The following is a 27906-nucleotide window of genomic DNA, read 5'->3' as shown; positions in this document are numbered from 1 at the left end:
ATTAACTAAAACCTAAGTACACTGCTTTAGTTCATTAGCCTCGTGATGCCCAGGCCCCAGTCTAGCGAGTAGACACCAGAGACCAGATGGATTATGGTGGATCCTGGTCCATCAAAATCTTCAGTTTTAGATGTAGTTTGATCGCACAATAACAACGTTTTTAGAGTGCGTCCAGACCCTCATCTATCATTTTATAATAGAACTGGAAGCAAGGTAGAGAGACATTTAGTGGGTGGGCCCGTGGATTAGACACCGTGTTTCCTCCACTACACACAGCTCAACTTTAGATTTTTCTTTCTTTTCCGATCAGAAAAAAAAATTATATAATAAAATGAAAAGAAAAAGTTTAGATCTTGTTTTCCTATTTTGTTGCCGTAATTATTGCTTAATTTGGATTTTCGCTAAAGTCTCTTACAGAAGAAGCTCACTAGAGCCTAGGAAAGAAAAAAGAAGGGAAGGGAAAATTACAAGGGAACAATTGCATCATCTAACGCGGCAGTATGCTTGTTCTAGAGGTCGGAGAAGGAGGATTCTGGATTCACGGTTCACCAATCAACAACGCAATTATCAATTTGTTGCTGAGTTAAATTTTTATTATTGAATAAGAAAATAAACTCTCACTACCGCTACCTGTCAGACCAGACTGCCACTGTATATTCATTCAAATTCCCGGAACCGACTAAAAATATTCTCCCCCTCCTCTCTCTCTTCCTAATGAAAATTTGTTGGGGGCTTTTAATGGCGGAAATGTAACGGTGAAATTAGAGTGGAGACTCAGTTTCAGAAACTAGGGTTTGTGATACTTGGACGAAATGCCCATTACAAGGTACCAGATAAGAAACGAGTACAGCTTAGCCGATCCGGAGCTGTACAGAGCTGCCGATAAAGATGATCCCGAAGCGCTGCTTGAAGGCGTCGCCATGGCCGGACTCGTCGGCGTCTTGCGTCAGCTTGGAGACCTCGCCGAGTAAGTCAATCTCTCCTCAACTCCGTGCGACTTTCCTTTTTTTTTGTTGTTGTTGCTCTTCCTCTTTCACCCTTGAAGTGGTTATATTTAAGACTATCGAAAGCTTTTTTGTTTGAATTTGGGGGCTGTTTCTTATGTATTTCTTTTTTTCAGTTTGAGTGATCGAAATGCCTGCCGAAATTAAATACTTTTTGGAATCTTACATTCGTTGACTTGACTTGGTTCCAAATCTTAGATCTGTGAGAATTCGAACCATAGGTAGATGGTCAATTTGTCTTCATTTTCTGCCGTTATCTATCTATAGTTTGCATTTTGGTTTGTGGAAGAATCTAAGAAGCTTAGGGTTCCACTTGGCACTTCTATTCAAAGTTCGTGGTGTAATCCTTAATACTTGGACAATTGAGATGCATTATCAATTTGATCGGCTTCTCTTTTGGTTTAATAACAATTTGAATCTGGATTGTTTGTGAAATGCATGTTCTTGTAAGCTTAGACTACCCTTTACGTAGAACCCAACGAATTGGATGATTTCTATCTTTAAACTGTCTTCTACCAGGGATTGGGACCTTTTGGTCTAGTTGATAGGTTCTCTTGGATTATGGATTCGCACTAGTTTGTACCTTTCTGTTTAAGTCTATGCTGCAATGACTAGTCTCACTGATGATGGATGCCAAATAGAGAATTCTGTAGGTCCTTTAATTTCTATATTCTAACCATTTCAGGTAAATTTGGATGGGTCTCTGGAGAATATCGATTGGTAGGTTCTGGGCTCTGGATGAGTGTCACCTACATGGTAGATGCAGAGAGGAAGGTTTCTTCCAAGATTTTACTGACAAAATATTTTTACTCTGCAATTAGATATAACATTTCAAAAATTCCTTCTAATCTTATGGAATGACTTCAAATTCACAGACCTATTGATGTACTGTATTGATATGGTAGGAAAATCTTATTGAATGCTGTTCATCTTTAGATATTAATATTTTTTTCTATAGGTATGGAAAATTCATTAAAATAAAAAGGAGAGTACATGATTAAGTAATAAGAAATCACCAAGATAAGAAGTAAAATAAAAACTCATTAGCCCCTTGCCATCAAAATCAGCACTTGAAGAAAGCACTAAAATCATCTGCTAATATTTCTTCACAAAAGAAATCTTCTCTGATTTTCCATCTTCCCACTTCTATCCATAGTTTTCAAGGCGCCAAGGCGAAGCTAGGCGACTGGGGGGCGCCTAGGCAATGAATTTTTTTATGTTAAAAAATAGATCCTAGGGTAGTTCCCTAGGTACCATAACCATATTTCTTTAATAATTATTCATGGTTTTCATAAGAAAAGTATAAATTTCATATTAAAGTATAGAAAATCAACATATTCATGAGAAGAAAAGGAAGAAGGAAAATAAAATTCAAAAAATATAGGGGCTGAACCCTTATTTTTGTTATAGGAAAAGAAGAAAATAAAAAGTATTGATAGTAGTAGTAGTAGTAGAAAAGAAGAAGATTTTTAGTTCTTCCTTACTTATTGGTTCAGGTTTTTAAGTCTTTGAGGGTTCAATACAGCATTTAGCAATGTTTGTGTTGATTAAACCCTAATAAATAAGAAAATAATAAAATGAAATTAGTATATAAACACACAAAATGATTATTTTAGTTTAATAATGTCTATTTTATAATTATAATCTCAAAAAAGAATGAATAAAAACGTATTTTATAGTAGGAAGTAGAAAACTGTTAGGCGATTGGGCGAGGCGAGCCTCAAAGGGCACCTTGTCGCCTAGGCGTCGCCTTGACAACTATTCTTCTATCTAATAAATCTCATCCTTTTTGATTGCCATCCTTTCTCCGATTAAATTAGAAATCATTCTCTAGCAGCAACCTGCAACTACGCCTCTTGAGACTAACTCTAAACCCCTGAACTTAATAATACTTACACCCGACACAAACAACTTTAATTGAAGAATTTTTACCCTTCTCTCTCTTCTAAATCCATAAAAGCCTTACTTGCAAATTCTTTACCACCTAAAACTAAAAAGAACAGCCTCAACTTTTTGCCAATTACTATGTCTTTTCCCAACCGCCACTTCTATGTCCATTTTTCACCATAAAATGTTACTAATATTATTAGGAACAATAATAAAATACCAAGTACAGTATAATAATATAAATTTACCAATATAACCATCTATTCTTAAAAGCAATGACTTAATTTGGTTACGAAGGCATATATAAAACTGCTTATACAATGTAATAGGTCCAAGCAACCAAGAAACTTGAGCTGGGTCTTACATCTGTCAATAAATCTAATATTTTAATTAGTTCTATGTAGAAACACAATGCTTATTTTATACATATAAAACCACTCTCCCTATTTATTTTTATTCTCATTGGTTTTTCATGTAGAAACATAAACAGAAGATGATATTCATGGTGCTCAATCCCAACCATATGGGATTGGCTACATGAACCCTGTTCCTCATTCCACTCTCTTCAGTGCCATATTCACTGTTAGCTTATGGGTCTTCAAATCATTTCTTACTATTTCATGGACTGACAACAGAGGAGATGCACTAGAGCTGCTATAATTTGGAGTTTGCATGAAAAGAGAAGCATTAGGGTGTTTATTCACAAGATATAGGAATCCAACATCATAGATGACCATGTGAATGTTAGAGTAGTCAATAGGGTCTAATATTAGAGGAACTTACAGGAGTGTCAGTGGATACAATCATTAGAGGGTGACTATGCGTAGCTAGTTTTTCTTCCACAGATGCCCCTCCCCTTGTAAGTAGGAGCAATGTAATGGTAAACATTGATGGCTGTTCTTGTATGATTGGTAACCTAGTCTCTTCACATGTGGAGGGTCCATAAAGAGGAAACTGTGATGAGCTCATCCTGACTTTTTCAGGGCCAATAGGAGAAAAAAATTCCATATGGGCAGAGTTGCTTTCTACTTTCAAGATCCAAAGCTTGACTTTGATTTGGCCTTAGATCCTATGTCTGCAGTGGTGAAAGAATCACAATTAATGGTTGGATCCATTCTTTCACCAAAAGATATCCCTCAGATTTCTAGGCATGTCATTACAGAAGTTGAGTTGTAGGCATTCGTAATACCTGGATACCTGTGCAAGGGTGTCTGCCGTGTACTGTCTGATGCTTCAATTTTTAGTGTAAATTTCATATATGATGCCATATGCATCTGTATCCTTGCTATACCCAGGTAACAAGGTAGGCATCCAAAGTGAAGAGTTTGTTCCGGTGGAACTCAAGATCAGCCAACTCTTGCTATACCCTGTGGTTTGAAGGTAGATGATGTTCCTAACCCTTTGCTTCCCACATCATAAATTCTCTTTATTCTGCTGCTGGTAATAAACAGTGTTTATTATGATTAAAACCCAAAAACCAAAAAAAAAGCCATATGAATATGACAAATAACCAAACAAGTGCTTACAATACATATTTTAGTAATTATCTGAGATTTATTTTGTTTCCCCTTTATTTGGGCATACTCTCTAATAGAATATTAAATTACTAATTTTTATCATACATCAGGAATTTGATAGGTACTTCGTTAACATATTATCATACCACTTACCGACTTCACCCAAAATAGCACGAAGCAGTCTAGCACTTTTCTATTGCACTCCCCTCTTCACAGGAAACACGGGAAACAATTGATACTTTGTAATTTCCATAGATTGATAAACAGAAATAGTTCTTGTATACTTTGTATTGATCCTTTGAGTTTACGGATAGATATCCATTTGTTCTGAAGGATGCATGTTGATATTTAAAACTATAATAACTCGATTAGATTCTCTCTTTTTATGCTATAGGTTTGCCGCAGAGATATTCCATGACTTACACGAAGAAGTATTGGCTACTGCTGCTAGAGGCCATGGGCTGATGGTTCGTGTTCAACAGCTTGAGGCAGAAGTTCCATCAATTGAGAAAGCATTTCTTTCCCGAACTAGTCATTCACAATTCATCTACAATAGAGGTTATAATAGTCACTTAAGCTTCTTTTCCTTGAATTGAGTATTTGAGATACTGTTTTATTGTCTTTGGAAAAAGAACTACATGAAAGGTGCCAGCTTGCCCAATGGATAGTGCCTAGAGGACAAACTTAAAACCTTTCATCGCCTACTTATCCTTTAACCAGCCCACCTGCACAACCCTACCCCCAAATAAATAGTTTTAACATATCTCTATTACCACAAAGATGCATATGTAAAATTCAACTAATATTTGCATTTTTTTAATTATTTTTGGACTACACAACCGGGGGGGGGGGTAGCCCATCCCCCAACCCAGGTGCAGGCGGGATTTGATCCCAAGTCTCTGCTACAACCAGCAGGAGACCTTACCAACCAGCTAGTTGGCACCTTGCTCAACTAATATTTACATTCAATATACCTTATTCTTACACATTCTTTTGGTTTTCTAGGTTCATTATGTCTTGAGAGCTGAGGTCTCAAGTGTATATACCACATTGAACACAAATTTGTGTCTGAGTCATGCAACATAATACATGAACACTAAGGCACATACATACCATAATTTTCAAGGCACCAAGGCGAGGCTAGGCAACAGGAGGGTGCCTTGCTGCCTAGTCTCTCCTAGGCGATGGATTCTAAGTAAAACATATATCCTAGGGTACTTCCCTAGGTTCCATAACCATATTTCCTTAATAATTATCCATAATTTTCATAGGAAAAAGTATAAACTTCATGTTAAAGTATAGAAAATCAACATATTCACGAGAAGAAAAAGAAGAAGGAAAAGAAAATCCAAAAAAAATAGGGGCTGAACCCTATTGTTGTTATAGGAAAAGAAGAAAAGAAAAGGTGCTGATTAGACAAAACTTTAAGTTCTTACTTACTTATTGGTTCAGGTTTTGAAGTCTTTGAGGGTTCAATATAGCATTTAGCAATGTTCGTGTTGATTAAAACCTAACAAATAAGAAAACAATAAAAAGAAATTAGTATATAATCACACAAAATGGATATTTTAGTTTAATAATGTCTATTTTATAATTATAATCTAAAAAATTAAGAATATAAAAATATTTTATAACACAATGTTATAAAATACATGTGCACAGATATGTAATCTAGACCATGCAACAGGGATGAGGAAATAAAACATATGCTCATTTGACTTTCCCTTTAATCCAGTAGACCCAAATGCACATTTATGGAAAGCATTACAGTGGTGTAAGTAGAACTTTCCCTCTGTTTACTAATATTGTTCACCAGATAATCATACATTTATTGATTAAATGCAACCACACCAACCAAAAGTCCTGGGATCCTTACTGTTACATTATTGAGATATTTAGCTCTCAAAAAAATATTTAGCCCTCAAAGGATGCTTGATAAATTTAATAATGCGGAGCTGTATGGTTTTCTTCACAAACAAATAAATAGAACAAAAGGTCATAATGTATGCAAATGCTGAATAGCTCATTCAGTGATTCAGATGGGTCTGTTGGTCTGCAATTGCTGTGGTCGATTATCTTGCTAAATCAGGAGTCAATTATTTGGGGAGACAAACTGGGCCAGGGGCTCTATTTGTAAATTCTATGAGAAATATTTTGTTTCCCCTGTTTTCTACTTTGATGCTTTGAATCTTCATCTTTCTCTCTACCCATTTCTTGGGTAGTTTCTTTGGTTGTTTGAATGAAATGCTGTTATTTGTCCCCCCCCCCCCCAAAAAAAAAAAAAAAAAAAAAAAAAATTGAACCCTTGGACTAGTTGATAAAAAAAGTCTTGGTTATGTTCCTTACAGAAGTCTTTACTGCATGTGCACTTAATTTTCTTGCAGGTGTTGATTGGCATCCTAATCTTCGAATGGACCAAAATCTGGTTAGTAGGGGAGATTTACCTCGATTTGTAATGGACTCCTACGAAGAATGCCGGGGTCCACCTCGGTTATTCTTGCTGGACAAGTAAGATTATTTGACTAGTGTTTCTCTCAAGGGTTATGCTATATCTTCTTTGTAAATTTTATTACGATTATCTATCATTCTACAGGTTCGATATTGCTGGTGCTGGAGCATGTTTAAAGCGATTCTCTGATCCATCATTCTTCAAAGCAGAATTAACCTCTTCTGAGTCCCAAAAAGCAGAAATTCAAAGGGATAAGAGAGCTCGAAAGGTCAAGGTACATTGAAAGGAATAGCATTACATAAGGAATAGTTAGGAGATTGGTTTTTTTTAGCATGAGAGATCTAGTTTGTACTTGATAAATGGTGGTGGATCCTAAGCATGTGCATTTATGAGTTTCATGTTTACAATTCATGATACAATTTGTATCCTCACCTTATTCTCCTAAAAGGCTAACATAACCAGGTATATGATTATTTGTTTTTTCCTTAGGAATGAACTTAAATGTATAATTTGAGAATAGGCTCCTCCTACAGTTTACAGAAAACTTGTCTTATGATACTGTCATTTAATAAGGGCTTTGCATTTGCTTTTAACTGCTAATGGTGTGGTACAAGAGTACAGGGGCAACAAGATGTGCATGCCCACATGTTCATGTGCATGCGGTTTTGTTAATATCATTGATTGCTCATTGCTTAATTATTGTTGTTTATATTGCTACTATGATAGAATTATCTAAATCATATATTATTATTGTTATTATATTATGTTTTCTATTATTATTTATTGATCTCATTTAAATAATTCATTTTGTTATATTTTTCCAATGAAAATATTCTTATTTGGCAGGTCTTTACCATCTAGATTTGCTGAGCAGTAAAAAAACCTATATGCCAATGTTAATCTGTATTTGTTTTGCCTCTAATTCCTTACCCATGTAATATTTACCACAAAATTGCCCAAGAAAAATGTTCTAAAAGGGTTTCTAAAAATGCTCTCTGGCATTGGAAATTGGCAATCTACCGTCTTATAGTGCACTTTGTACATATATCTTTTCATATTTTCTCATAAAATGCTTTGGCAGTTACTGTTTAAAAAATAAAGAAAGATATTGTTTCTTATTATTTTTGAGAAAAAAGGTAAGGTAATATTGTATTACCAGTATGCTGCAAAATCAGATTACAGCGTGAGACATGTATGCAATATGTGCAGCCAGAAACTATACATCAAGTCTCAATGGAATTATATAAATCTTCAACAAAAACTTCCAAGGACTAAAGGCTAAATTTGAAAGCCAGGAATTTCTGACAACTTATCTGGCTAGCCATAAAAGGTTGCCGTGATAAAAATCTGATTATGTGGGATTCTGCTGAAAAGATCTTGGGCTGATAACCAGGAATATATAAATGTCATTGCCTGCTGAATCAAACTATCTTTATCCCCACTCTTTTCTTCAAAGATCCTCCTATTTCTTTCCTTAAACACCACCCAACAAACTGATTGGGGAATTGTATTCCACAAATAATTTCCTTTCTGATTTAACCCTGGCAACTTCCAGGACTGCAATAGCTCCCACAAACTCCTCAGATGACACCAGCTAACATTCAACAGCCCACAAAAATTATTAAATAAGCAACTGGTTACTTTGCAATGTACAAGAAGATGATCAATTGATTCTTCTTCCTGTCCACACATAACACAAACCAGAGAATCCAGCAACAACCCCCTCCTCTCAACTGAATCTTCAAAAGGCAAATTACCTTTTACAGCTGACCACATGAAGACGGTGATCTTAGACGGGGTGTGTGAAAGGGAAACCCCGAGAGAGGGAAGGAGCTGAGATATCATAAAGTGATATTATTTCTTATTGTTGATAGTAACATTTGAAATTTTCTTAAAAAAAAATTACTGATTTCTTCCCTCAATGACAGAAAAGAGGATCACGCTGGAGGAATGGAGAGACCCCAGAGGCTCTCCCAGTACCCCACACCAAGTAGGACCTCTGTTTCTTTTTTAGTCAAAGTATTAGATTAAAATTGGTAAGTTTTGAAATGTAAATTGGTGATTAATGGCATTGTATTGGTGCAGATTGCATCAATTACTTTTGGAGGAGCGTAGACAGACTGAAAAAAATGCTCCTGGACATCGTGCAAAGTTGAAGAAGAGGCAGTCAAACCAATTTCCTCTTGGTTCAACAACCGGGAAAAGTTACATGGAGAAATTTGTGGAGATGCATTCACCTGAGCGCAAAATTGTCTGTGAAAGTTCTTTAACTTACACTAACCTGCAGATGGTATCAAAAGAGACTAGTGAGTTGGTTCCTGAAATACATGAAATTGGTACTGCAGATCCTCCTTACAAATTATTGCAAGGAAAGAGAAGCTTGGTTATGTCTCATATTAAACAAGAAAAAGAGCTAGAACCATCCATGAAGGAGTTGCATGAGGATGCTGTTGAGAGAGGAATCTTGAAGCTGCCTGAATCAATTCCCTACACTGAGATAGAGAAAATTCCGTACACCTTTTATAAACCTCAAGATCAAAAGGAATCATCAGAGAATGAAAAAGAACCTGTGGTTGGTATGGAAAGAAAATTAGAAGCCATTGGTGATGGATATCGATCTGATGACATTCTGTACACCTTTTATAAACCTCAAGATCATAAGGAATCATCAGAGAATGAAAAGGAACATGTGGTTGATATGGGAGGAAAATTAGAAGCGAATGGTGATGGATATCGATCTGATGACATCACCAGTGAGGTGGATAATTATATGGATGCCCTTGCTACCATGGAATCAGAAATGGAAACTGATACTGAGAGTAAAACTAAGAAGGAGAGAGGCATTTTCAGCATTGAAAGGCAGGGAATAGATTCTGATACTAATGAGGAACAACTAGAGCTCCAAAATCAGTTTCTGGACTCCCATTCTGTTGGAGAATCCAGTTCTTCAGATAATGGGAAAACTTCATTCAGAAAGGGAAGATCAAGCTTTTCCAATTTAGATACTTTAAGCACTTCTGCTAACAATGCTCCATCAGATGGCGATGTGGCAGCCAAAGTGTATCCATCTATTGGTACCTGCCTGGGTGAACGTGCAGATGTGTCTTCCAAAATGTTCTCTGTTGATGGGGATAGTTTAGCAATTGAATCCTCAGAAAATGTGATCCGCAATGGTTCTTGCAATGAAGTATCTGAGGTCCCAAGTTACAAATCTGCGTTCAGTCAAAGATCTAGTTCCTCTGTCACAGATCAGTCCCAATTAAGCATCAATTTGGGTGGACTTCATTTGCAGCTGCCAGAATTGGATGAGATCTCCTATGACTGTCTAAAAGCTGGTACTAAGGGCTCATCTATTGATACATTCCTGGCTGGACTTGCAGATGTATCTTCTAAAAAGCATGGGAATGATTTAGAAATTAAATCCTCAGAAAACATCATCCTTAATGGTTCTTGCAATGAATTATCGGATGTCCCAAGTTGCAAACCTGAGTTCGGTCAAGCATCTAGTTCCTCTGTCACAGATTCAGCTTCTATTTCATCCCATTTAAGCATCAATTTGACTGAGCTTCATTTGCAGGGACCAGAATCAGACGAGATCTCCTCCGATTGTCTGAAAGCTGGTACCAAGGGTTCATCTTCAACTATTGAAGATGACAGGAAAAATTCAATTATGGATTTATCTTGTCCAACAAATGTCTCAGATCTCTCTTCCGAGGTGAGAGATGGTTTTCTTCATTTGGGGTCTGCCAAAGGCGAGCCTGTGGAGGAACTTGATGGTGTGAAAAATGATTTTCTCCATTCAGTGTCTGACAAAAACCAACTTATGGAAGAATTGGATGGTGGGGCCCTTGGTAGATCTCCGGCTGCTTCACTGAATCCGTCTTACATTTCCAACCTGGCTCCTGAAAGGGAAGACAATGGCACTTCTTTTGAAGAAGTGCATCCTACAGGGTATCCTGAAGATGGTTCCACTGAGAACCGTGATTCACAAAATTCTGTTATTTTGCCTACAGAAGAACAGGTCCACGACTTGGTAGGACATGACTTGGAAGCTAATATAGATACTGTACAACCTGAATATTTACCTTGTACCACCTGTGATGATCTAGAAGACGTTAATCCTGAAAGTAAGGTTGTGAAAACAGATACTGTTGTTCTGTTAACAGGAAAAAACTCAAGATATTGTGAAGACTGTTCTGCTAGAAGCTCAGATTCACCACATGCAGTTTTGCCTACAGAAGAACATTTTGAAGGCTTGTCGGGAGGAGATGTAGAAGCTTCTGCATGTTCAGCACCACTTGAGCATGCTTGTACTACACTTGAACATTTACCTGCTTCTATTGCTGCAGGTTCTGTGGAAATTGCAGAGTCTGATGTGGATAGAGTTACCTTGTCAACAGCAGTGAACTCAGAATACTTGAAACCAGAATTGTATATTCCGAGTGATGCAGAGTCTGATATTCCAAGAATTGGTCATTTTGTTGAAGATGATGTTCTAGAAAGGAAAATTAAGGTTCCACCACTGGAATTGGTTCAGGAAGCTGATGGCAAAGACCATTCTGAAGTGAAAATGAATTCCAACAATCTTGAAGAACAGCCTAGTACATGTGATATCATGTTGAAAGATGAAGGTAGACTTGATGTTCCAGGAAGTACAGATTGGGTTCCATCAGTTGAATCAGATCAGGAAAAATATGACAATGAGCATTCTTATGTGAAAACATCTTCCAACAATCCGGAATTACTATCCGATGCATCTGATATTAGGATAAAAGATGAACCAAGAAGTGGTATGGTCCATTTGAGTCCCTGTGATTCAATGGGAATCTCTGCTCTTTGTCTTGGAATTCCATCCATATGTGAGGTGCCTGGTTCTCCAAAGCCAGCATTGAATGAAACTCATTTAGATGATTTAACAACTGAAACATTTCATGCGGAAACTGATGGTTATGATGATGCTGATAAAGATGATGCAGTAAGTGAAGCTGTTCATGCAGGCATTAATGATTACGATGATGATGATGTGCACCCAAATCTGATAGGTTCTCCTTCCAGTAACCAGATAAAGTTGCAAGAAGAATATATTTGCAATGGGAATTCAGAACAATCCGAATTGGAAGTAACTGAGGCCTGTGGTACAAAACATAATTTAGAACCAGATGATCAAAAGGAAGTGAATCAACTAGAAATTATCACTGAGGATTTGAAGTTTGAACACTGTAGAATGGAGTTTCATGATACTTACAGTTCTGAATTAACTGCCAGTGCTCATGATTCATTGAAGTCGAATAATCTTTCTTCCACTTCGGAATCACTTGATGTTCATGATCATGCACTGCTGGTTGAACATGCCACAAGCAATTTGTATCTCAATGATGGCCTCTGTGCTCCCACACCTTCCAACAAAACCAATCAAGAATGTGAACCAAAACCAACCAACCAGAGACTTTCTGAAAGTGCAGAAGATGTTATCCCTTCATCTACTAGTTTGCTTCCAGAGGGGGGAATTCCTTCAGAACAAGTATTGGAATTACAAGTTGATAAACCCAGTGTAGACTCTTCGCATGATGGAGAGAATTCCAGATCATCTTATCTTCAGTGTGAACAAACACAATCTCCAAATCATATTGATTACAATGGCTGCTTTACTGTTCCATCTGAGTCCTCTTCTGTGGACTCTTTCAATCAATATACTGAGCCGGTACTCTCACCGCAACCTACTACTCAAAATTTTAATGTGTCTAAGCCAGCATTGGACCCATTGGATTCAATACTTCCTAGCTTTGGCATGTTTGTTGAAGCAACCCATCAAAAATTGTTGCAACAACATCCAAGTGGACCAGCAATGGATCTTCCAGTTCCAGATCCGAATGCACTACAATCCAAGTTGGAGATGCCACCATTACCACCTCTTCCTCCTATACAGTGGAGGATGGGTAAATATCGAAATAGCCCCCTAACTTTGGAGGGAGCAATGACACAATCTAGTTTCAACCCATTCTTGACACCTATAGCAGCCACATCTGAAGAGCCGGCTAATGAGGGTTTCCCAACACTTAGGGAGGGGTTCACACTGCCTTCCAACCCTTTCTTATCATCTCCAGTGAATGAAGATGAGAAACCTCAACATGGTGATGAAATGTCTGGAGGAGAAATAGTACAGTCTAGTCTGAATCCATTTTCATCACAACTAGTGACTGTAGATGATGAAAATAGTAAACATGGTTTCCAAACCTTTGAACAGAAAATGTCAAATCTTAACCCATTCTTACCATTACCATCCCCAGATGATGAGAAGCCACAACATAATCTTGCTTTAGGGGGAGAACTTGGGCAGCCTAGTTTGAACCCATTCACCTCACCATCACCTATCGAAGATGTGAATTCTGGACATGCTTGTATCTCTTTACAGGGGGAACCAACGGAGCCCCTGAAGCTGCTGGTAGCAAAACAAAATATGGAAGATGAGATGCCCCAACAAAGTTCTCTGTCTCCAGGGAGAGCATCACAGCATCTAGATTCATCTGTACTGCCAGTGACCATACCAGATGAGGAGCCTCAGCATGGTTCATTTAGTTTGGAGGGAGAAATGACATGGCCAGTGAGCACATCCACACAGCTCCCGAAAGTAGGGGATGGGAAGGTAAATGGAAAACTAATGGAGCCCCTGAACTTATCAGCAGCAAAACCAAATATAGAAGATGAGATGCTTCAACAAAATTCCCCGTCTCCAGGGAGAGGAGCATCACAAAATCTGGATTCATCTGTACTGCCAATGGCTTCAGATGTGGAGAAGCTCCATAATGGTTCATTTACTTCAGAGGGAGAGATGATGTGGCCAATGAGCACATCTGCACAACTCCCTAATTTAGAAGATTGGAGGATAAATGGAAAGCCTTGGAGACAAGCTCGGCCTAGAAACCCTCTCATTGAAGCTGTTGCCTCTCATGACAAAAGCATGGTAATAATGGTTATAGATGGTGTATCCTTTCTGAGTCCTATCCACATGACATTGAAACTTAAACTTCTGTTGGTTTTGCAGTTAAGAAAGGTGACAGAACGGGTTCGGCCTCTGATTGAACCAAAGAAGGATGAAAGAGATTCATTACTAGAACAGATAAGGACTAAGGTTGGATGTTTGTAACCGTTTCTTTTTCTTTTGCATTTTTCACCGATTTCATGTTTGTCTTCTATGAAACTGTCTTCAGCTTTTATCATGAGAATGCTATTTTGTTTCAGTCATTTAACCTAAAGCCTGCAATCACAACAAAACCCAGCATTCAGGGTCCCAAAACCAATTTGAACGTTGCTGCCATTTTGGAGAAAGCAAATGCAATTCGCCAGGTTGGTTTCTGTTTAGTGGATGTTAGCCCCTTCAAATTTCTTCTGTTGTTTTCACTTTTAAGATTGTAGATGGTGTTGAGACCATTGTTGGTTGACACAGGCATTAGCCGGGAGTGATGAAGATGATGATGATTGGAGTGATTCTTGAAAACCATTCGTTTTCTGGGAACATTGAAACTGCCATGGTACTTACCCATAGGCCATCATCAAGCTCTCCCTCCGAATTAGAGGATGGAAGGGACCAGGTGTATCCATGTGTAATATAATTTTTTTTTTCTCGTCTTTGAAAATGTATTCAATAGTTGAGGTTGTATTTTACCCACAAAAAGATCTGTGGGATCAAATGATGTATTCGTATGAACTCCGAGTCTCAGCGTGTAAGCGCTATTTCAACGTCCATACATAGTACATAGCTATCCAAAGCTTGTTAATTGTTATCAGTGGCATTCTTTTGCATCCAAGCATTGGAGTCGGACTCTCTCTTTGGCGTTTTGTTTATGGTTTATACAAATATACCAATATACCACCATTATTAACCAGACATGTTGCGTTAGCTGAAACCTGAAGCTGCGCGTTCTTGCCCTAGTTATTCTTATTTTTCTTGTTTGGATATTTTTGATGTTTCTTTTGGTTTAGGCGTATTCTCTATTCTTGACATCCCAGGCTGCTGTGCTTGGTTCAAACGAAGGATCAAAATTTCGTTACATATCGGTCCATATTGGCTGATATGTATTGTATCGGAGCCTTTCTGATATGCCTTTACAGGGAGTGTTTCGGGTTGGCAAATGGTTTAGAGGGTAGACCGGCCTTAAAATGGCCCTTTTGAACCAGTTTTGAAAAAAAATAAAAAAACACTTAAAAATAGTACCAATACACGCCAATATGCCGGTGTATCACCCTGAATCGATATTTTGAACCTTGGTTCAAATTGGTTTTGATGAAATGTATTTGAACAGAAAAAAGATGATAGTCCTCGTTGGATAGAATGCTTTTAAGTGCATTATTATTCTGTAAATGTTACCCTCTGGGCCATGGTTTTTGAACCTTAGTTGACCTGGATGGTTGGATGGTTGGACCGTTTGGTTCAGAAACCGGTCAGGCAACTGGTTTTGTTTTACCCCTGAACCTTCTTTTTTTTTTGTCCAAAAACCGCTGACTTGGTAAATGATCCACTGATCCGGGCAGTGGAGCTGTTGATCTAGACAATGGTTTTTGGTTTTTGTTTTTTTTTAATTGCAACTGACTGATTATTTGGACCAGACAATTGAACTGCTGAATTGGAAACTGGTGGCCAATGGGTTTTAAAACATTGCTCTGGACTTGGAGTACTGTTTGTATGATTTATCAGGCAATGCTAACCTTTGAGAGAAGCTATTTATCTATTTTCTCTATTTTTTGCATTTTTTATCTTTTTTTTTATTTTAAAATATATAAAACAGTAATAATTGCTTATCTTGATTAGATTAATAAAGTTACACACTATTAGAAAGCTGTGTTTTCCAATGCCTCTTATTTTAATGCATGTTATTATTACATTTAAAAGAGGGAGAGAGAGAGAGAGAGAGAGAGAGAGAGAGAGAGAGAGAGAGAGAGAGAGAGGAAATAGTAATAGTATAAATCAAGGTTTTTAAAATTGAACCGGACAATGAATCGGCCAGAGGTCCGGTTTCCGGGTCAAATGGTCCAACTATTTGAACCAAACGGATAACCCGTTTTGATAACAAAATAAAAAAATGGCCAAAATTGTTGGACTGTTCAGACAGTTTGACTGTCTAGGTCAGCGGTTTGCTGATCAAATCAACAGTTTTTGGCAAAATAACGGTTTTGGGGCAAAACGGAATTGGTCACCTAACCGGCTCCCGATTTTTCCGGTCTGGTCCAGTTTTGAAAACCATGATATAAATCAAATAATATAAATAGATTGAGGTTAAACAATCAAAAAATTATTAATTTAAAAATACACTAAACTTTCACTACAAAAATAAATATTAACAAAACTTAGTAAATGTTAAAAATGTGTTTCAATTCCACTTAAAAATCCAACTTAATAAACAATAATAAAAATAAGAAATTTAAATAGATAACTTAATTGATAGTTTTAATACTACTATTAAATAACTTATGAGTTGAGACTTTAATAAACACTAATAAAAATATTAATTGATAGTTTTAAAATACCAACAATTAATTAAAAATCCGAAAAAGTTTGAAAAACCTAAACATAATTAAAATACTAAAAATAATTAAAAATATAAAAAATTAACAATATTTTATATTAATAAGGATATTTACTAAAAATAATAAAAAAGTACAATTAATAGTACTTTGTTATTAAAAATACCAAAAATTATTAAAAAAATACCCAAACCAGAAATTATTGAAAAATAGTAAATCAACATGAAATAAAAATAACTTTGAATGCTTTTAATTAATTAATGACAAATTGTGATTATTAATTTAATATTAATTAATAGTAGTATAAGGATAAAAACCCAACTACACTTCGGACAAACCTACAACCTCCCAACCCCAATGATAGCAGGATTTGATAGAGGAAATCCTATTTGGTTCCCAAGACTGTGTTCACACCTTTCTCACAGTCCTCGCAGCCTTTCTGAGAATTGGAGATATTACCTTGCTAATTTACAAACTAAGTCCAGATCTGCTCTCTTCACACCGACCTCACAGGCACATTTCATCATGTATGGGAACAACATCTCTCATGCTTATTATTATTCATGGAAGGGAAATTGTCAAAAACTCATCATGAGTTTTCAGCATTTCTCTTAAACTCACCACAACTTTTTAAAATGTCTAAAACTCACTATATCACTAACTTGACATTAAAGATACTAACATCTCCTAATATATTACCATTTTAACCTTCATAGAAGAAAAATATAAAATATATACATATATTTAATACTTAGACATGAAAAAAGGAAAAACTTCAAAAAATATTTTCAAATATAAAATACATAAAAACATAGAAATTGGAAAAAATATAAAAGATTATAAAAATTGCACACAAAATAAACGATTCTTTTCAAATTATAGAAACTATAGAAATTGAAAAACAAAATTAGAAAATAAAAATTATAGAAAAAACACTAAAAGTTATAGAAAAACATAGAAATCACAAATAAATAAAAAAGTACAGGAAATTTTATAGATTGTAGATAATAGAAAATGTAAAAAAAATTAAAATTATAAAAAATATTAGAAATTATAACAAAACACTATAACGTAAAAAGAAAAGAAAAGTGAAAAGTGAAAAGACCATTTTCCTCTAACTCACCATTCAAGGGTGATTTGGTTATAAAAATTGTTATTTATGCTTATATAGACACCTGTTAAGAAACATCAACAGTATAGTGGAAGGTGAGTTTTGGAAAATAAAAGTTTATTGAGTTGGTGAGATTTAAACATTTTGAAAAGTGGTGATGAATTTAAGAGAAATGCTCAAAATTCTTGGTGAATTTTAGACAATTTCATTTCATGAAAATGCTTCCGGATGTGTATGTGAGATGAGTGTAAGGTGCGCTTTGGGAGGAGCAGGTCGTAAACTGTCATTCGCCTAGTAAGAAGGAAAGCTCAGTATAGTAGATGGTTCCTTCTTTCTCGTATGATCCATCTTTCTCGTATGATCCATCTTTCTCGTATTCATTTTTGAAATATTTGGCGGGAGAAGGGTATGACCTTCCTCACCAATCCAACTACATCATCATTTTCGAAGGCTTTAGAGATCAAAAGACGCCTGCTCCAAGGATGCAACAACTTCAAAGAGCTCAAGCATGTCCATGCTCGGCTTCTTCGATTCGGCCTCGATCAGGACAATTATCTTGTCAACATGATCTTGAAATCGTGCTTAGAATCTGGAGAGACGGAGCACGCCCGACTCGTTTTCTCTCAAACCAGAGAACCAAATATCTTCTTGTGGAATACAATGATCCGTGGCTTCGTATCCAATGATTGTCTTTACGACGCAATCAAATTTTACGGCCTTATGCGAAGAGAAGGCTTGTTCCCCAATAATTTCACTTTCCCTTTTGTTCTCAAGGCGTGTGCCAGGCTCTCCGGTCTTGAATTGGGGATCAAGATCCACACACACGTACTGAAAGCGGGATTTGACTACGATGTGTATGTCAAGACTAGCTTAGTATGTTTGTATGCGAAATGTGGGTGCGTGGGAAATGCCCATAAAGTATTTGATGAGATGCCAGACAAAAATGTTGTTTCTTGGACTGCAATCATTAGTGGGTATATAGATTTTGGAAATTTTGGGGAAGCAGTTGTAATGTTTCAGAAGCTTTTGGAGATGGGACTTAAGCCGGATAGCTTTACCCTTGTTAGGGTCCTGTCTGCATGTTCTCAACTAGGGGATATAAAAAATGGAGAATGGATACACAGATACATAAGAGAGATGGGGATGGATCGTAATGTCTTTGTGGCTACGTCTTTGGTGGATATGTATACAAAGTGTGGAAGCATGGAGAAAGCCCGCAGTGTCTTTGATGGAATGCATGAGAAAGATACGGTTTCTTGGAGTGCCATGATTGCAGGGTATGCAATGAATGGAGTCCCTAAAGAGGCTGTGGAGCTTTTCTTCCAGATGCAGAGAGAAAATGTAAAACCTGATTGTTTTACCATGGTTGGGATTCTTTCTGCTTGTGCACAATTAGGAGCTTTCGAATTAGGGGACTGGGTGAGTGGTTTGATTGGTAAAAATGAGTATCTCAATAATTTTGTCCTAGGTACTGCATTGATTGACATGTATGCAAAATGTGGGAGAATGAGTAGGGCATGGTGGATCTTTGAAGAAATGAAGGAAAGAGATGTAGTGGTTTGGAATGCAATTATCTCTGGGCTCTCCATGAATGGGCATGTGAAAGCTGCATTCGGGCTTTTTGGTCAGATGGAAAAATTGGGAATTCAACCCGATGGGAACACTTTCATTGGTCTTCTTTGTGGTTGCACTCATGCTGGTCTAGTTGAAGACGGTCGCCAATATTTTGTTAGCATGAGTCGCATCTACTCCTTAACTCCTAGGATTGAGCATTATGGATGTATTGTTGACCTTCTTGGTCGTGCCGGGTTTTTAGATGAGGCTCACCAATTGATTAAAGACATGCCAGTTCAGGCCAATGCTGTTGTTTGGGGGGCCTTGTTGGGTGGATGCAGGATACATCGGGACACACAGTTGGCTGAACATGTATTAAAACGCCTCATCGAGTTAGAACCATGTAATTCAGGAAACTACGTCCTTTTATCAAATATCTATTCCACAAGTGGTAGGTGGAATGATGCGGCAAACCTCAGGTTTCTGATGAATGAGAAGGGTATTCAAAAGACACCAGGATGTAGTTGGATTGAGATCAGTGGGGTTGTTCATGAGTTTCGTGTAGGAGACCGATCCCATGCCTTGTCAGAGAAGATATATTTGAAGCTTGATGAATTAGCTAAGAAATTGAAGGAAGTGGGCTACATGCCTACCACTGAGTTTGTGTTATTTGATATAGAAGAAGAGGAGAAGGAGCACTCCCTTGGCTGTCACAGTGAGAAATTGGCTATTGGATTTGGTTTGATCAGTACAGAGTCAAGAGATGTGATTCGAGTTGTGAAAAATCTCCGAGTCTGTGGTGATTGTCATACGGCCATAAAACTAATATCTAAGATAACAGATCGAGAGATAATTGTTAGAGATAATAATCGATTCCATTATTTCCAAAAAGGATCATGCTCATGTAGAGACTATTGGTGAATCTATACTAGTAAAAGTATGAAACCATCAGGTTCTCTCTCTCTCTCTCTATAATTTTACTATTTGCATTTTTCTTTGGGGAGGGGGGGGGTCCTTATGAATTATGATACATAGACTTTTTCTTTCCAATTCTACACTGTTAGCTTTTGGATATTTTAAGTAAATCAAATGATTAATAGGGATATAATGGTCTATACAAGCCATTCTTTTTAATTTCATATTGATGTAACCGTTTCTGGTCACGTACCAATGTTTTGTGATGTAAAAAGTTTTTGGCTAAATACCTCGTTATTTGACCTGGTGGTGACGTGCCTTGGTGATGAGCTACTTGGTGGTGAACTGCCTAGTGGCGAACTGCCTGGTGGTGAGCTCCCTAGTGGCGAACAGCCTGGTGGTGAGCTCCCTGGTGGCGAACTGCCTGGCGGAGAGTTACTTGGTGGCGAACTCCCTACTAGGCGGCCTGTGGCTTAGAGAATGGTGGAACTCCCTGGTGCAGTGCAACCTAACTGCCCTCTGCATGAAGTGATCTTCTTTCCTTTGTAGGCAATGAGAGCTGAGGGACCTGCGAGAACTCAATCTTTTCCTCCTCTTTGTAGGCGGCGGGAGCCGAGGGACCTGCGAGAATTGAATCAGAGGACCCAGGGGTATTTTCTCGGTGGGGGCTCTCTGACGCTTAAGTTAGCACTCTGATTGTAGAGAGCTTTGAAGATAATATTGGAGAAACGAGAGAGCTAGAGAGCAGGGATTACCTCCACATTTTTTCCATCCCCTTCCCCGGAGTCTTCGCGGGTTAGGTGGGTGAAAAGCCTCCAAACGGTAAGACTCGTCACATCCCGTCAAAACCAGGGTACGGTGGTGAACTCCTCGAGGTCATCAGGCTGGCGCTTGTGTCAGGCGGCCAGGTTGGCGTCTGGGCCTGGTTGTCAGGGCGGCACCTGCGTCAGTCGGCGGGTCGGTATCTGGGCCAGGTTGTCAGGTTGACACCTGTGTCAGTTGGCGGGTCAGTGTCTGGGCCAGGTCGTCAGGTCGGTGCCCGTGTCAGTCGGCGGGTCGATGTCTAGGCCAGGTCGTCAGGCAGGAGATCTTCCTGCGATACATCAAACTACTCCTGTACCGAGCTGCCCTACAAGTGGCGAGCTGCTTAGTGGCGAGCTGCCTAGTGGCGGGCTGCCTATGCAATGCCAAGTTGTCTAAGTTGCCAGGCTGAGGGTGAATTGCCTATGGCGAGTTGCCTGTGGCAAGCTGTTATGGTGGGCTGCCTGTGGTGAACTGCCTATGGCAAGCTGCCTGTCTATGGCAAGTTGCTTATGGCGAGCTGCTTATGGTGAGCTGCCTATGGCAAGCTGCCTATGGCGAGCTGCCTGTGGCAAGCTGCTTATGGCGAGATGCCTATGGCAAGTTGCTTATGGCGAGCTGCCTATGGCGAGTTGCCTGTGGCAAGCTGCTTATGGCGAGCTGCCTGTGGCGAGCTATCAAGAGGCCACACTTAGTTGGCATGAGGTGCCATGTGTTACAATTCCACTGGAGGGCCAAATCTGCCCTCATCACATATATTTAACCTGTTCAATTTTGTAGACTTTTTATGACTAAAATAGCTCTATAGTCCTGCAGTCTGATTTTTTTTTATTCTAATGATCTGCAGTCTGGTTTTCTTATATTTCAGGGCATTCTTCTTTTAATAGTAAACAAAAAGAAAAGGATTTATAGTGAAACTAGAATAAGGATCCTGAGAAACACATAAAAACTTATCTACTGTAATCCTTCAGGAATTCAAATTACTAGTTTTAGTGGAACCCTACCTAAAGATTCAGTTTGAAATCTATTCTACCTACAAGAAGCCGAGGAAGAACTAGAAGGAACTAGGAAGACAATGAAGAACAATCCCAAGAAGTCGTGATTTTCTGTTGGGACTTCAGGTCAGTTTTTCCTTTATTTTTCTTTTAAAAATAGAAGAACAATAATTACTAGAAATGTTCTGATTATTTTGTGATGTCCCCAAGATTTATCTTTAGAATTTGTTTGTTTGTCTCTATTACACTCTTCTGTTAATTCTTGCGGTAATTACTAGATCTAGAGAGTGTTGGCCCCTGAGGATATTATAAGTGAAGTATATCAACTGTTCTTGTATGGCTCATGACACTTTATGAGTACTGGCCCCAACTCTCTCTCTCTCTCTCTCATGTAGTGCACACTCACTCTTCACATGCCTAGAATCTCTCTCTTAAGTGCATTTAGAATATATCAATTTCTACGTTGTTTTCTATGTCTACCTATCAGACTAGGAAAGATGTTACACTACACTGAACTTCTCAAGACCATTAAATGTTCACATCTTAGGGTTCTTAGGGTATACTCTACCTTCACAATTGATAAGGTGGTTGAAGTGACAAAGTTGAAGGCAATTATGGAATGCCATTTTGAACTGTTTATTATGGCACAATATGCGTTTGTTTAAGCACATGACATGTCTGTTCAACACTAAGATACCATTTCTTTAACTATATTTTTATGAATAGCTCTATCCTAACAACTACATGCATGCATGCAAGTTAAATCAATTATATTTGAAGGCAAGCCCTGAAGGAAATCTTGGACTATCAGGTATTGTGGTTGAAGTGACAAGGTTGAAGGCAATTATGGAATGCCATTTTGAACTGTTTATTATGGCACAATATGCGTTCGTTTAAGCACACGATATGTCTGTTCAACACTAAGATACCATTTCTTTTAACTATATTTTTATGAATAGCTCTATCCTAACAACTACACGCATGCATGCAAGTTAAATCAATTATATTTGAAGGCAAGCTCTAAAGGAAGTCTTGGACTATCAGGTATTAGAAGTATTTTATAAAATTCTAATGGGATCATACTTTGGGTGGCCTTTTGGCAATGTAGATTTTCCAAAAGCTCAAGTTTTTGCCCTTCTTTTGCAGTCCCAAATCACTAAACAGGCAAATGTTTCATCTCTTGTCATGATAAAATTCACAGCCTTTGCAGATGGGAAGTAATTGGGCAAAATTGTTGTGCAAATGTATTGGAGTGTTTTGATTTGATGGGTGTAAAAGAATTTGAATTTTTTGTGGTTTGGTTTTCTGAGGGTGGGGTGGTTAGGTGGCAGGTCTGGGAATTTAGGGGTTGAACATTAATCCTATTTGTTTTTAGTTCAGTTATGCTATGGTCAGGTTTGGGGTTTTATATGATTAGGCTTTTGAATTATGGTATTTGGAGGGTGAAAGGCGAGGATGGGTTTGTTGTTCTGTTCTTTGTAATTCTCTCTTCTCTTGCTTAATAAATTTTCTTTTTTATTTACTACCCAAACAATAAAATAAAATTCACAGTGTTTTCATTTCTTTTCCCCCACCCCTACCCTTGAACTGTACTCCTAAAATGTTATTGGCATCGTGAAAGTCATTAAGCCTTTAGATGAAGTTCTCTGAAGTGCCTATACCTTAGAACCAGTTGTATTTCTGGTAAACATTCTTATTACAAAATTTTACATGATATCGATTCCTTTTGGTGGTAACTCAGTAAAGTAGTGAGGAGTTTTTCCATTCTTAGTCTAACATGTCGTGTCAATACTGGATTCAAACATGTAAGGGAGCGATTGAGGTGATGTTTGGTACCATTGCTGATTCCTCTAATGAGATTTTTCATAAGTCACTAATTTATGAGATCATTGATTTCTTAGAAACCAGAGAAATTGTTCGTTTGGTATTTGTTAAGTCTTTAAGTTTGTTGGACTAGGAGCAGGTTATTAAGATACTTCCAAACACAACTTAAAAAAATAATAATAAAAAAGAAAAATGGTTTTCTTATAAGCCCAGTTAGTCCTATTGGTGGGCTGAAACATTTTAGTAAAAAAAGAGGTTTGCAGTCTAGTTTAATGAATAACAGACTCCAAGTTAATTGGACTTGTTTGTAATGCAATAAACATTTAATGGGCCTATAGTAGAATCTATTTAATTGAACAACATGCCCTAAAAAAATAAATTTATATTAATTGATTTCTTATGAAGTATCCCACTTATTTATAAGGGGATGCCACTTGTTCTATTCTAACAAGAGGGTTATTTTCTCTCCTTTAACCACTTGAAGTGGGGGGGGGGGGCACATGTCACTTTAGGGGAGAGAGTTATTTTCCCTCCTCTAACCACTTTAGGGGGGGGGGGGGACACATATCACCCTAGGGGAGAGAGTTATTTTCCCTCCTTTAACCACTAAGTGGGGGGACACACGTCATCCTAGGAAGAGAGTTTTCTTCTCCCTCCTTAACCCATTTTAAGTGGGGGGAAATTTGTCATCTTAGGAAGGAAAGAATTTTCTTTTCCCTCCTTAACCCATTTTAAATGGGGTGACACTTGGCACTCTAAGAAGAAAGGAGTGGGGAGTTATTTAACTACCTAAACCCCTTTCCTACAAGGAGAATGGGGCTAATGTCATTTTGTTGATTAATACTAAATTATCTATAAGATTTCTAGCGCTAAGAAACAAGTGGGAAGAGAAAAGAGAAGAATATTGATGTGGAGAGCATAAAAAAAGGGAAGAGGAATGTAGGGAATTTTGTTTTCTTCCTACACCCCTTCAATATGATACTCCTTGTGCTTCCCACATGAGATGGAAGACCATGTTCTTTTTATTCCTCTCACTCATTTTTTCTTTATTTTTTTCTTTTCTTCCTTGTTTCATATTGAAATACATGTAAGGAGATAACCATCTATAGCCTTGTCTATGCAATTTGGATAATTATGGTTCCTTATTTCATTTTGACCCTAAAAATCAATACTTTATGTGAGGGAGACAACTATCTACAGCCTTGTTCATGAAACTTGGTTGATTATGCTTCCTCACAGTATGATAATGCACATAACTACAATTTAAAAACCATTTGTAGCTTTATTGATGAAATATGACTATTTATGAGATCTTATTTACTTGTTATGTATAAAAAGTTGTTTATTTATTTGCTGGTTTTCTCTCAAACAAAGAGGGTATATATACTAGAAATTTCAAAGAAAAATTCTATAGAAAAATGATACTTAGTTTAGTCTATTCATTTGTACTTTTGAATCAGAATCAAAATGTTTACTCTACCCCTAGGGGAGATGTAATTAAGGGAATATCTATGTAATTTCTTGAATGAGACTTACCCAAATAACAAAAGAAACCCAGTTATTAGTCTAATTGGGTGAATTATGTTATGTGAGAAATTATACTAAAATTTTTCCACTAACAGTATAGTTGATGCCATGTCAACCAATTTCTGAGAAATTGACAAAGTTTGTTTTATAGTGATTACCACTAGTGATTTTTATTTTATGGGTACTATCTCCCTTATCCACATCAGATGCCACGCCATCCAAGAAATTGGAATCGACCTGATTTTAATAATCATTTTTTTAGTGATTTTCTTATTTCTCAAAAAGCAACCAACCAAAATTCAAAAATCGCTAATGTGGTTTTGATATGGCATTGATTTCTAAGAAATTAGCAATAGTACCAAACATCACCTTAGCTTTTTTTTTTTTTTTTTTTCAAAAGCATGCTTTCACAATTTTCCTATGTTTAATAGGTTTAGCTTTAAAATTCCAAATGCATTAGGAAGAACAAAACCAAGTAGAAGGGGAAGACCAAAGAAAATGTTGTTTGAAGTGGTAAAAATGTTTTAAGGACATGTAATTTGATAGAAAAACGGCTATAACACTATTTATTTATCTATATTGAAACAAGTAAAATAAGCATAAATACAGGTATCATGTTTAAGTAATTTGTTATCTCTCTCTCTCTAATTCAAACTAGTATTGCCACTTTTCCAGACTATGGTGAAAGACAAAACCACTTTGGCCAATGGGTCATATGGTTCAACTGTTCAACTCATTTAAAGAAAATGTCAAAAAGAGAGAAAATAAGAAAAATAACGAACAACTCCACATTATCTTTTAAAGTTATATTATCTATACTATTATTAAAATTGTGAATGAGAGTGAAAATTTTTGTTTGACTAAAATGCCCCAAATATTTTAATTTAGCCTCTCTCATAGTGAGGACAAAAATGTAATTTTAATAACCTGTTTTTCCTCGTTCAAATCCTCTTCATTAAGTCTTATATATTTAAGGTATGTAATAACTCACAATAACATTCATTGAATTCTATTCTTGACTAGAATATTCCTATTCTTGAATTTGGTCTTTCTAATTATGAGGGCATAAAATGTAACTTGAATTACTACATTTCTCCTCATTCAAATCCCTTTCATTAAGTCTTATATTTAGGGCATTAACTCCCATTTTTATTATCTCTTTTATTAATTGACCATATTAAAAAATATGTACCAAGAATAATTGTTTTATTGATGATAAAAATAAAATACAAATTTAAAATCAACCCAAAATAGAGTTGTTTTCCTATTTGATAACAAGTCAACAATTCAACATTTTAGGTTAAATGTGTAAATCCTTGAATTTACACGGACCCTAGACAAAGACCCAGCCGTTAAAGTTAGATAACATAATGCATTAAATTACTAAAATACTCATCAGAACTTTCTGTATTTTCTTTTTATTGCCCTTTTCTCTTAAAAATCCCTTTTCTTCCTTGTGTTATACTACGCCTTTAGCTATCTACGAGTAACCTTTGGTATGGATATGATCATGCATAGTGAAACTCTTACGTTGCATTTTCTCATCTTTTCAATTTCTTTTACTTCAAAGGCTCAAAGCCATGGCCAACTCAGAGCTGATAGCTCCCAACGCCACCTTCTTCTTGGAAAAAGAAATGTTTTAATGGTGAAGAGATGAGATGGGTCAACTAAAATACTCCATTTTTGTCTCAAGTCTCGACCTCGATTTCTTGATCCTATATAACCAGTAGTGGCCTCTACAAGGTCCTCGACTAATCTCTATTTGAAACTATAAGCGAAGACATCCTTTTCCCTTTGGACATCGATCTTAACTTCAACTTCACCAGCTACACTTCCAATACCTACCTCCACGGACCGCACCTTCACCTCTTCTAGCACTTGCAACAGTCTTAGCGTCAGCTCTAATGCTCTTGACTTTCTTCCTCCATTGGAGTAGGACGGCTGCATTGGAAATCCGATCCCCAATGGGTGGCAATAGGAATGGTAATGGGTAGGGTACTCGTGCAAATTGCCTTACCCATTTCCGAACCAACCTATCTATCCCTGATTCCAAACCAACCTATTTATCCCTGATTTCAAACCCGTCTAACTTTTCTTCTTAATTTTCGAAACCCATCCCAATTCGTCCCACCCATTAAATCCATTGACCAAATGTTTTCTATTAAAATAAAGTTTCTTAATGCTTATAGTGTGACTTGAACCGGGATCAATTAATGATAGTGCCAAATCTCTTAACACTACTTTAAGCCACTAAGTCATATCGCCTTTTGTGTTATTTAATGAAATAAAATAGATTTTATTAACTTTTGTGTTCATTAAAACAATCAATACAAGTATATGATTAACAATTTCAACTAAAAATTAAAAGATATAATATTTAAAATTAACATTTTATAACTAAACAAAATAAACAATCTATCAAATCCAAATTTACATCAAATGATAATTTTAATCCCAAGAAATTTATACAAATAAAATATTAATAATAGAATAATTATCTTAGTACTTAAAATTTATAAATCTATGCATGATATATAATATAATAGGTTCATATTTATGCATCCCAAGTATCATGTATCAAATACCCTAAAGTCAAAACCCAAACCCATCCCAGATCATATAGGGTTTTGATAAACGGGTTCTATTAGGGTTGGAATGGGTCAGATACCCGAAAATTCCTACAAAATTTCCATCTTTAGGCGTCAATCAAAACCGCCACTAAACTCTCCTCCAACGAGTCCTTGCACCTCAGCCAACTCAAGCTCGTTCAACCACCCTTTCCTATCAACGCTCTACATTTATG

The 27906-nt window shown here is 37.0% G+C and overlaps 2 protein-coding genes across 4 annotated transcripts; both read left to right on the top strand.

The window, feature by feature from the left end:
• The first annotated feature begins 374 nt into the window (after positions 1-374).
• Positions 375-14662, top strand: LOC148868621 (uncharacterized). Of its 3 annotated transcripts, none has more exons than XM_088973619.1 (10): positions 832-967; positions 1690-1724; positions 4803-4966; positions 6793-6916; positions 7002-7131; positions 8786-8847; positions 8943-13818; positions 13900-13986; positions 14097-14201; positions 14302-14662. In XM_088973619.1, exons 3-10 carry the CDS (start codon positions 4873-4875, stop codon positions 14347-14349), a joined length of 5526 nt encoding a protein of 1841 aa, XP_088829745.1. In that variant the 5' UTR covers positions 832-967; positions 1690-1724; positions 4803-4872; the 3' UTR covers positions 14350-14662. The 3 variants fall into 3 exon arrangements, with proteins under 3 accessions (XP_088829743.1, XP_088829745.1, XP_088829744.1); XM_088973618.1 differs by having other exon boundaries at positions 1690-1778; XM_088973617.1 differs by lacking the exon at positions 1690-1724 and having other exon boundaries at positions 375-967.
• A 2926-nt stretch (positions 14663-17588) lies between these two features.
• Positions 17589-20001, top strand: LOC148868620 (Pentatricopeptide repeat (PPR) superfamily protein). Its single transcript, XM_088968619.1, has one exon. The coding sequence runs from the start codon at positions 17896-17898 to the stop codon at positions 19960-19962; it is 2067 nt and encodes a 688-aa protein (XP_088824745.1). The 5' UTR covers positions 17589-17895; the 3' UTR covers positions 19963-20001.
• Positions 20002-27906: the final 7905 nt, after the last annotated feature.

The sequence above is a fragment of the Nelumbo lutea genome, chromosome 2 (genome assembly GCF_056320005.1).
Source record: "Nelumbo lutea isolate HS-2025 chromosome 2, American lotus-T2T, whole genome shotgun sequence".
In the NCBI taxonomy this organism is placed as follows: domain Eukaryota; kingdom Viridiplantae; phylum Streptophyta; class Magnoliopsida; order Proteales; family Nelumbonaceae; genus Nelumbo; species Nelumbo lutea.
Note: the sequence above shows the minus strand (reverse complement) of the source record. Positions and strands in the feature narration are given on the sequence as shown.